This window comes from Hipposideros armiger, unplaced genomic scaffold, assembly GCF_001890085.2.
Source record: "Hipposideros armiger isolate ML-2016 unplaced genomic scaffold, ASM189008v1 scaffold_64, whole genome shotgun sequence".
NCBI classification, from domain to species: domain Eukaryota; kingdom Metazoa; phylum Chordata; class Mammalia; order Chiroptera; family Hipposideridae; genus Hipposideros; species Hipposideros armiger.
In genome coordinates, this window is record NW_017731414.1 from 1,036,375 (window position 1) to 1,047,028 (window position 10,654).

The window sequence follows — 10,654 nt, forward strand, 5'->3', positions numbered from 1 at the left end:
AAAATGAGTTCAAAAACCCCAATTTCTGATGATGCCCTGTGAATTCATACTATCCACATATGCAAAGAGCTTCAGTAAAATACCAGGCCGGGGAGTTGATGAAGTGTTGGCAGGATCATTTAAATTTTCCAGAAGTTGCTTCTTCAAAGCTACCAATGGGTTTAAGCACTGGGGGAGTTCCGTTGACTCATTTGGTTCACCACCTGCCCGTCATTGCGACTCAGCCAACCAGGTCCTGCAGGGGGCGGGCTGTAACCTGGACAGAGGTACACCTGTCCGGGTTCCTCTACTGCGGAGCCCTTGGCTCTCCCTGGGAGGAAATGGCATGTTTTGTAATTAGGTACCCGGCCTCTGGAGGGGGCCTGGGCACTACCACTTCAGTTGAACTGTAGAAATCTCTCTCTCTGAGCTGACACCAAATCTTCACAGACACCAAATCTGATAAAGGGACAGCAATTAACACAGTGTGCCATGTGCCCAGGAATTCACAAACAGGTTGCTGGGAAGTAATCCAGAGACCCCCAAAAGTCCCCAAAGAGGTGGGATTTGTCTAACAGAGTTTTCCAACCTCAGCTCTACTGATAACTTGAGGCCGAATTCTTTTTTGGGTGGGGAGTGTCCTTTGCATTGTAGGGTGTTGGGCTGCTTCCCTGAGCTCCACCCACTAGATGCTGGTGTCACCCTCCCCATCCCAGGTGTGACAAAACTGTCTCCAGAATTTCCCAAGGGACAGCTGTGCCTCTGGTGAGAACCCCTGGACCAAACGAAAGGTGGGCTCACACACCAGTGGGGAATGGTCCCAAAAGGCAGCAACCCAGAGGACAATTGTCTTCTCCCACCATCCACACAAACCACAGGCGTACCTAGATATACATACATTAGGATAAAATATTGAGGACTGAAAGAGCACAGCCGTGGGGAAGGAAATCCTACCAGACAGAAAAAGATTTGGTAGCTTCAAAATGAAAACCATCTTTGTGACAAAAACCACGCTAAATCAAGTTGAAAGATAAAATAGTATGGTACGCACTGATTTGCTGTGTGGCATGGGGTGAAGAGGATTCAGTGAATCTATGGGTGTCAGGCACTCAGCATGGGGCCTTTATAAAGCTGGTACTCAATTATGGCTGCTCTAATCCCATACAACGTCCAGTGACTCTCACCTCAACCTCCACATGGACCTCAGTTGGACCACCTCCTCCCCTCCAGTGACTGGGAGCTCACCCTGATAATCTGCCCTCTGCTCTGCGAATACTGCCAAAGTACCCCTGTGTTCTGAGGAGGAAGAGGACACTCGGGGAAACAAGCCTGGAAGGCCCTGAGTGGGTTGGCACCAGCATCAGCCATTTGCAGATGGGAAAAGTAAGGCTCAGGGTGACACCCCCTTCCCTGAGGTCACGCAGCACAGGTCAGGAGGCTAGGATTGTCACTTTTTATTGACTTACAAGTTGACATGTGCAGGTTTGATGGCGCCAACCCCCTCCAATCCCTCCCACCTTGGGCAACAATAGCTCCCAACGCCCAGGAATGGGGGGAGGGGGGTCTCCGGCAATGGGGTGGGACCCCGAGGGTCCCTGGATCAAGCATGGCAGACACACGGAAGACGAAGAGCTGGGCGAGCGGCCTGCCTCGGCAGTGGCCTTGGGGGGAAGGGGGCTTGTGTACAAGGTCATCCTCCACGGGAGTCCTGGCTGCAGCCAGATGGGTCTTGCAAGGCGCAGGCTGAGAGCAGTGTGCCCACCTGGCTCCCTTGAAAACCACGCCCCGCCCAGCCGGCCTAGGAGCATCTCTGGGCCTGATCCAGCCCACCCGAGAGAACAGCCCGCACAGGAAGTTGAGGCTGCAGACGCGGCCCTGACTGCTGGCTCCAGGCTTCCTCCTCCTCCTGCTCCTTGGCTATGCCCAGCCGGCCCAACAGCTACTTCTTCTCGTCCGGAGATATGGGCAGGGGCTCGGGCAGGACCTTGGGTGAGGGTTCAGGTTCCCAGAGCAGGAATTCATGGAGCAACGTGTTGACTGTCTCCGGACACTCCAGCATCACCATGTGGCTGCCTTCGTCTATAAGCTTCAGGAAAGCCAGGAGCAAGATCTGTGGGGAAAACGGGCTCAGGGCGGCGGGGCCAGGCTACCCTGTGACTCCCCGTCAGCAACGCATGGCCTGCACCATCGAGAAATCCCTCCTGCGGTCTACCCTTCATCCCTCCACTTCCATCCAAAAGGGAGCTGGAGGATGGCCTGATGCCTTGCTGCATCCCAACTCAGTATTCATTCATTCCACATTTACTAAGTTACTACAAAATGTCCAGAACGGGATTTCTCAACCCCAGCACTACTAACATTTTGGGCTGGATCTTTGCTGTGGGGCCATCCAGTTCATTGCAGGGTGTTGAGCAGCATCGCTGGCCTCCACCCACCAGATGCCAGTAGCACCTTCCCCTCTCCCCAGAGTCACGACAACCAAAAAAGTCTGCAGACATTTCCAAGTGTCCCCCGGGGGATGGTAGTGGTGGCAGAATTGTGGGTGGTTTAAAACCGCTGGGCCAAGTGCTAAGGATCCCAAGACCCTTTTCTGACAATCTGATCTGAAGACCCTCTGGCCCACCCTCTCCAAGAATTCTGTAGCCCAATACTGGTCAGTTATACAAACCTCAGCTGTGAAGAGTGCCTTTTTATGTGCAGAATGACAGTGCATAATCCTAACAGCTAGTCAGGGCAGCCCCACTTTCTGGATTCCAGCTTTTACCCTCGATCTAAACTTCCATGTCCCTGGGGCTGGATAACACAGTTGAGTACCCTTGGGCTGCATGCCAGGGATTTGGGGGTGTGGTGGCTGGGTGCCACGCCCCTACCTCAGCCATGCGCTGGTCTTCCTCCACTGGCACAAACTTGTCGTGCATGCCGTGGACGAGCAGGACAGGCACAGTGAGCTCGGCGTGGTAGACCTCATCACCCTCGGGCCAGTACTGGCCACTCATCATGGCTCGCAGCACAAAAGATGACACGTTGAATGCATTGCCCTCCTTCAGTAGCTGCTTCTCTTTGGCCCCTTGGCGGGCAAAGCCGGCCCTGGTGGTGGGGAGGCACCACTGGAGCCCCTCATGCCATCCAGGCCACCCGAGGTGCCCCCATGTCATCCCTAGCTGTACAGCTTCTTATCCCACCCAACTTGGGGACGTGCCAGGATCTGCCAGGGCTGGGGTCACTCACTTCAGAAAGCTCCAAGCCAGACAGGGTGACAGACAGTGCAGGACACACGTGGGCATGTTGAAGATGGAGCAGAAGCTGGGCTCCAGCGCCGTGGGGCCCCCGCCATTGATCATGATCACCTTGTGCACCAGGTCTGGGTACTCGTGCGCCAGGAACGTGCAGAAAGAGACACTGCCCAGTGGGTGGGTGATGGGTGGGGTTGAAGGGTGGTAGTCAGCAGGATACAGACAGTGAAGGGGCTAATACACTCCCTTTACCCCAGAGTCAGGTTCTTGAAGGCCAAGTTTCTTCCCCTGGGGTCCATGGGCACCAGATGGGGGTGAGGGATGGGTGAGGCATCTTGGATGCTCCAAAATTGTGTGTGGATTTTTTTTTTTTTTGAGAGAGGATCTAAATCCAGAACTTTCATCAGATCCTCAAAGTCACCATGACCTTCAAAGTAATAATTACTTTTTGCCAAATGTTGGGAAAACAATCTAATTAAACAAACCCTTTGGCTGCCCAGAGAAAGTCACTGTTTCCTGTGAATCCCTTCTCTTTAAGGATCTCTCACCAGCCTCTAGTGTGGCACATCTGCCTACCTTATACAAGGTGGAAGAGCACAGCCCAAGGGGTCCCCCAGTCTAGCTCTTCATGCTCTCTAAAGCTGGCCACTTGTTTTTGTAAACTAACATTACAATTTTGTAAATTTATAAAATATTCTGTAAATCAAGTTTTACTGGAACACAGCCATATCCACTTGTTTACAATTATAGCTGCTTTCCTGCTATGACATTAATTATGAAGTTCCAAAAGAGGCCAACATATGACCCACAAACCTAAAATATTTACTATCTGGCTCTTTAAGAGTTTTCCAATCTCTGCTGTAAAGAGGAACAATCAGACAGGCGGGAGTCAGGTGGACCTGACTGTGCCAGTGACTCTGTGTGCTCTTGGGCAGATTGCTTAACCTCTCTGAGCCTCCATCTCCACACCTGTGAAAGAGTAACTATGCTGACCTCATAACATTGTTATGGGTGACAGGAACTACCTCAGATGGGTGCTCATTTAGTTAATTGGAGGAAATAATTGAATATAAGCATCCAATTTGGGCATTGTTATATAAACATATAAGAGCTATGTTACCTCCCAATCTTGTTTCTTTTTTTCTTTTTTTTTAGAAAATTTATGTAACACTTCTTTTTCTTGTCTAATTGCATTGGCTACAACTGCTAAAACAGTGGTTCTCAACCTGGCTAGCTGACTGTATCTTGCCTTTCCTTTTGGGTAAAGGAGGGAGTGGTACCACTTGATGGTGATCAGGTGCCCAGGCTGAGAACCTTCCATGGAGTGGATTCTCATCTAAATGCTAGATGGTATTATCTATCACCCCTTTAAGGGAGAGTGAATTACATACAGCAAACTGTGCCTTGTAAACAGAATTTATGAGATTCCAATTAACTCTGCCTTGGAGCCCTTGGGATCTCCAGGGCAACTGATTTTTGAACTTAATTGAAGACAGTGTTTCTCAGCCAGGGGTGATTCTGCCCACCAGGGAACCTTTGGTAGCATCTGAAGACATTTTTATGGTCATGATTATCACTAGACCATTGTGCTAGTGGCATCTAGTGAGTAGAGGTCAGGTGGGGCTACTAAAGATTCTATAGGGCACATGAAAGCCCCTCACAGAAAAGAATTACCTGACCCAAAATGTCAATAGTGAGAAACACTGCTTTAAAACAATGTGAAACAATAGCACTGGTGGTGAGAATGCCTGTCTTGTTGCAGATGTTAATGGTATTTTTCAGGGGGGAAAATTAGCCTTTTGTGACAGATTATCCAGTCCCTGCCAGCCCCCACCCCTGTCCCCATCCCAGCATTGGCTCACCCATAGGAATGCCCAATGAGCACATTTCGCTTCTTGGCATAGCGCTTGAAGATGGCGCGCATGTCCTCTGCCAGCGCATAGAAGGTGTAGGCTGCAGCAACCTGGGGCGCTGAGCTGGCCCCATGGCCGGCCAGATCAGGTGCCACCACCTCATAGCCCAGGCGCACAAAAAAATCCAGCTGCTCCTTCCAGATGGCCAGGGAGCCTCCCACACCGTGGATGAAAAAGAGCACCACGTCCGCCTGGGCCCCCTTGCAGCTGGTGATGTGCTTCTCACAGTCAATGTGGATGGTCCGCTTGGGGCGCCGGGCTCGCCGCCGTCGCCCACCACTGCCACTCCCAGTGCTGCCCGGGCCCGAACGGCCATCGCTGCCTGCTGGGTCGGCTAGCTCCACCTCTAGAGAGGCCGGCGGCTCCCCGGAGCCATTCTGCCCGTGTAGGAGGTCAGCTCGCGGTGCCTGGCCCAGATTCTCCACCAGTAACCGCCCATTGCGGTACACGGTGATTCGGCGCTGGCAGTGGACCAAGCCAGATAGGTCCCCCTGGGCAGCGTCAGGCAGCGGTGGAGGTGGGGTGGGGGCTGGAGCGGGTCCAGCATGTTTCACCCGCAGCACGCGCCCAGGCTTCACCTCCACGAAGGTGTAGCCATCGCTGGACTCGACGCTCTCCAGCGGCCCTACTGCATTGGGTGGCGCACCCAGCAGGCAGCAGAAGATGCCGTCGGTCACCCCGGTCAGCATGGTGTGTCCTGTGAGAGGGGGTGAGAGCCAGCTCAGGGGCCGTGGAAACGGGGAGCCCTCCACCCCCACAGCACCCACTTCCCACACCTGGATCACATGAGCTACTTTGGGAGACCTCTTCTAAGACTCCCGTTTTCAGAGGACCAGAGTCAGCCAAGCACTGAGATGTTCGGTCTGGTCAGTGTCCACGTGGGTGTCATCCACCCTCCTGGGCCAGCCTAGTCTATCCTAGAGATGACCGGGCTATGGCTGACCCCAAGAGGCATCCATAGGGAAGTTGGTGTAGTCAGGGCTTCCTAAAGCGGGGACACTGTGGTAAATGTGGCCTAACCCTGAGGACCTCCCCCAGTTCAGATTTATAGTAGCTATAGTTTCCTAAGCTCATTCATTCATTCATTCATTCACTCATGCATGCACTTTTTCATTAACTCACTGTCACTAAACTAGAATGTCCTGAGGGCCTCTGAAGGCCTCTAAAAATGTGCAGATCCCAATGAGCCCCAATCCCAGGTCTCTGAACCTGGCTTCTGAAAAGTGAGGCCCTGGGAGATGGGGTTTGGGACTGAGATCCAGAGGCCTTGTCCAACTATACAAGACCATGGGCTGTTGGGTCTGTTTCACAGACAGACAAGCTGAGGTCTGGACACTGGATTCTGGGGGTATGGCACACAATCCCCAATGGTGGAGTTGAGGAGGGAGAAAGCAGTGCTCTCGCTGGGGGCCTCCCGGCCTCCATCCTGCTTCCTCAGCCATCGCTCCCCCTCCCCCATGGCAACCACAGGCAGTTACATAACTCGGTGGGATACCCGCGCAGCACCTGCCCCCTCCCCTCATTGTCTAGGGCCTGGAGATGGGACTAACCCCTCCCCTGTCCCAATCTTTGGCGCCGCGGGGATAAGGCACGCGCTAGGCCTTTGGTGACCGGTACTTGCTGATGGAGAGGGAGCAGGCCGCATCCCCCACCTCCGGCGGGGTCCCAACCCCGGATTGCGGAGGGGGACACAGGTGTGCTGCTAGTCCCCCTCCCCAGAGCCAGACTCCTGTCTCCCGGGTGTCTGTCGGCCCTGTGGCGGGGTCAAGGCCACTGGAGTTCCGCGGGTTCCTAACAGCCCCAGCACGGGCTTTGTGGACAACCCGCTTCGCAGAAGTCCCGGGGGCCTCGATGTCCCCCTCCCAGGGTCCACTGCCCGCTCACCTCATCGAGGGCCCTGAGGCCCGGGGCAGGGCGGAGGGGTCCCGGGCGGAGAAGCCAGCGTCCGCGGGGTTCGTTTACATGGTGGCGCGGGGTTGGACCGGGTGCGTCTACGCGGGCCGGCACGGGCCTGGGTCCGTCAGCGAGAGGGCATTCCACCGCTGCTGAGCAAACCGTCCCTTTAAGTCTCTCTGAGGAGAGGGCGGAGCCGCGCTCCGACGGACGGGCACCTCGACCAATTGCAGCTGCGGACTGGCCTGGCCTAGTTCGACTATCAATCAGAAGCGGCATCTCCGGGATAGGGGCGGGCTCTGGAAGCAACGGCCTTGCCCCTTTCAGGGGCTTACCGAGATGGAGGGAGGGATTGGGCCTGGCCCAGGGCCGAGAAGGGGTCGCAGCCTGGGGTTTGCGGAGCTTCTAGGAGACGGCACCCGGAGCCCCCTCGCTGCGAATAGGACCCCCTCGGCCAGCCCCTGCCTCTGAACTGCCCTGTTCCCTACAAATGAAGCCCCCATAACCCCTCTGTGCTGAGCTTTCCAATTAGACTCCCAGATCTTTCCAATTTCAGGTGGGGAAACTGAGGTTCATAAAGGGCACAAGGTCACAAGGCAAGTGGAGGGGGGGTCAGAGATGGGATTTGGAACCACGGCTGTATGATTCAAAGTCCTGGAAATTTATTCGTCAAACTTTAAACAGAAATCTTGGCGCTATGGGCAATTATGGAATTGGAGTTCCCCAGATCGGCAAATTTAACCGATGACTCTGTGGTCCCAGCTGGGGTCAGAGAACCCAGGGTTTAAATCCAGCCTCTGTCCTTTGCAGATATGTGACCTTGGGCAAGTCGCTTTCCTAAGACTTCATTTATTTCTCTATGAAATTAATCCCCTCATGAGTTCCTATGCAGGTAAAACAGCATGGTAAACGTTCGATACTTCATTGGCATTATTGTACTAGTGTAGCATTGTAGTGGTTTGCTAAATGTCGGTGCGAGTAGGATGGACATCAGAGGACAAGGGGTTAACCATTTTTTACCCACTCCCATCTCCTGGAATTTGCTGCGAGGGCTAGATTAAGTCCAGCCACCCACTTCAGCCCACTTAGGGTGCTCCCAGAAGATTATTCTTGCAGCAAACACTCCCCCACTCCCCTAGCTGTGAGATGCTAGGGTGCCTGCAGCAACTGAGCCCCAAGCCTGGCCCTTGAGGGGCCCCTGGGCTTCGGAGAGAGTCTGGGGAGAGACATGTGGGATCAGAGTAGGGCCAGAGAAGACAGAGCTGGAGAACAGACTATTTGAGAAGGGCTTTTAAAAGAGGAATAGGGGAGTACCAGGCAAGGGAGGGTGTGGATGAAATTTAGGGTGTGTGTGTGTGTCTTCACATGCCTGCAGGAGGAGCTGGATATTTTACTTGGGACAATAGGGAGCCATAGAGGGTGTGTAAGAAGGGAAGGGGCTCAGATCTGAGTATTAGAAAAATTCTTCTAGAGCCTGAATCTCCTCCAAGGGCAAGCTTACAACCTAGGAGTTTTACAGATTGAGAAACTAGATCCTGGAGAAAGGAGCAGGGATCACTCCAAGGACATCCTGCCAACTCGAACTCAGGCTTCCTGGGCTCTCCGCCAAGGAGCTGAGACTTGGCTGGGGCCAGAGGAAAGCTGCCAGCCAGCTGCGTGCCACCTGCCCGGCTCCCGCTGGAGGTGGGAGGATCAACCAGCCGTTTCCTGCAGCTGCCACCAGCTGCGCCAGGGCACCCTCTGCCGGCCGACAGAAGGAACTACAACTCCCAGCAGACCTCGGGACATAATGCTTGTACACACGCGGAAGAAGTACCGTTTGCCTGCCCCTGCTGGTCCAAGGGAGGACCTACACTCTCCTGAGGGTATGGCCGCTCACACCTTTGGTGCGCAGGCGTAGACTACAATTCCAGGAGGCCCTTGCGGCAATGCGGGCTCCACTGTAAGAGAAACTACATTTCCCAGAAGTCTCCTTTCTACAGGGGCGGAGCCTATGGGCTTCGGGATGGTTGGCGCGGAGGACGACGTGACCTGCGGCTGGACATGGCCCTCTGGGGCAGATACTTTTGTCGCCTTTTGGGTTCAGTCAGTAGGTCGACGGAGCTACTGGATGTCAGGTGAGTCCTCGGGGGATCCTCCCCCAAATCTGGGAGTTAAGGCGGTGTCAGGGGCTGGCGCCAGCTCTTTACCAACCACATACTTGACCAGTGCCTTGTGCGCTAATGGAGCTCCTTTTGCAGGCAGACTTAGTCCCGGCGCGGATCGGGGAGCCGATGCTCAGAGAGGTTGAGCGGCAAGCCAAAGTCACACAGCGCCCCCTCTGACCTTTCTCGCGGTCTCTCTGCTCCCGCAGGTGGCTCCAGCCCCAGACCGGGCTGAGGCTCCCCAGCGCCTGGGGACTCCCCTCCAAACAGCCAAACCGGGGCAAGGCGCGCGGGAATGAGTACCAGCCGAGCAACATCAAGCGCAAGCACAAGCACGGCTGGATCAAGCGCTTGAGCACGCCGAGCGGCGTCCAGGTCATACTTCGCCGCATGCTCAAGGGCCGCAAATCGCTGAGCCATTGAGCGCGACGCTGCCGGAGGGACCCCCATTCAAGCATCTTTTTCGCCTCATACCTCTCCTGATGCTTTTTGTAGGGAAAAGTTCGGACGACTCAGACATAAGTGTTCCTCCAGTCGGGTTTGCCCAGAACCCAGAAGTCTGTGGTTGGACTGAAAAGGGAGTGGGAAGTCAGACTTTTGCGAAGTCCCATTTTACACTTTTTAATCAGGAAGAATTTAGAACCTAACGGCTACAGTCCATGGAATAGTACAGTGAACTCCTGTACCCACCCAGCTCTGACCACCAATTACCCAGAAACTGTCCTGCCCCCTCCTGTGTTATTTTCAAACAAATTTCAGGCATCCGCTTATTCTTCCGTAAATATTTCAGAATGCATCTCTGCAAGATGAGGGCCCTTTAAAACATAACAAAATTCACACCTAAAAAACTCCACAATTCCTTAATATCATTAAATATCTACTGAATGTTTAAATTTCCACTTGTTTTATATACTTAATCTTCACAGGTCTGGGAAGGCTTGTGAGGAAGTGGGAGGGGTTTGACTCCTCCACCCGCCCCTTGAGGATGGGCTGTGTGACCTTGAGCAAGACTTTAGCCTCCTGAGGCTCCTATAAGTTGAGGTGCTGTTTCTCCTTTGCTGTGTCGTTGGAGTAATAATACTTAGTAGCTTCAACTTAGTAATTTATTCTGTACCTCCTATGTACTGCGTCCTTGTCCTCACCAGGCTGTCACTCGAGGCGGGGGGGATGGGGGGGGGAAGCTTGTGAGGGCTATGGGACAGGCTTTTTTTTTTTTTTTTAAGCTGAGCCATCCTGCCACCTGTTGGCAGCTCAGCGGCAGCTCAGCTCCCGCCAGGCATCAAACCGTTGTTGCTCAGAGCTCAAACTCCTGAGCGAGCTCTTAACCGAGCCACTCAACCGGCCAAGGAACAGGCTTTTTGGAATCAGGGCTGGGAGGAAGATTGTGAGGGCTATGGGAGCCCAGAGGAGGCGCCTGAATTGGCCTTGGGAAGAATGTAGTCAGGGAAGGATACCTGGAGGAGGTATCAGGGCCTGGGAGGGCCCAAAGGGG

General features: G+C 54.0%; 2 protein-coding genes across 2 annotated transcripts; one reads left to right on the forward strand and one right to left on the reverse strand.

Moving 5' to 3' along the window:
• Positions 1-1,418: 1,418 nt before the first annotated feature.
• ABHD8 (abhydrolase domain containing 8) lies at positions 1,419-7,231 on the reverse strand. The gene is made up of 5 exons (XM_019642044.1): positions 7,010-7,231; positions 5,075-5,822; positions 3,208-3,378; positions 2,850-3,066; positions 1,419-2,089 (listed from the first exon to the last, which is right to left on the reverse strand). The coding sequence occupies exons 2-5, from the start codon at positions 5,812-5,814 to the stop codon at positions 1,919-1,921; spliced, it is 1,299 nt and encodes a 432-aa protein (XP_019497589.1). The 5' UTR covers positions 5,815-5,822; positions 7,010-7,231; the 3' UTR covers positions 1,419-1,918.
• A 1,760-nt stretch (positions 7,232-8,991) lies between these two features.
• Positions 8,992-10,055, forward strand: MRPL34 (mitochondrial ribosomal protein L34). Its single transcript, XM_019642045.1, has 2 exons — positions 8,992-9,135; positions 9,372-10,055. Exons 1-2 carry the CDS (start codon positions 9,062-9,064, stop codon positions 9,583-9,585), a joined length of 288 nt encoding a protein of 95 aa, XP_019497590.1. The 5' UTR covers positions 8,992-9,061; the 3' UTR covers positions 9,586-10,055.
• Positions 10,056-10,654: the final 599 nt, after the last annotated feature.

What these genes read in the sequence shown, in the direction of transcription:
- MRPL34 (XM_019642045.1), top strand. Translation starts at nt 9,062, where the DNA reads ATGGCCCTCTGGGGCAGATACTTTTGTCGCCTTTTGGGTTCAGTCAGT. An exon ending in ACGGAGCTACTGGATGTCAG is followed by an intron (nt 9,136 to 9,371) that starts GTGAGTCCTCGG and finishes CTGCTCCCGCAG; the next exon opens with GTGGCTCCAGCCCCAGACCG.
- ABHD8 (XM_019642044.1), bottom strand. Translation starts at nt 5,814, where the DNA reads ATGCTGACCGGGGTGACCGACGGCATCTTCTGCTGCCTGCTGGGTGCG. An exon ending in CTGGCTTGGAGCTTTCTGAA is followed by an intron (nt 3,067 to 3,207) that starts GTGAGTGACCCC and finishes CCCCACCACCAG; the next exon opens with GGCCGGCTTTGCCCGCCAAG. An exon ending in AAGACCAGCGCATGGCTGAG is followed by an intron (nt 2,090 to 2,849) that starts GTAGGGGCGTGG and finishes TTTTCCCCACAG; the next exon opens with ATCTTGCTCCTGGCTTTCCT.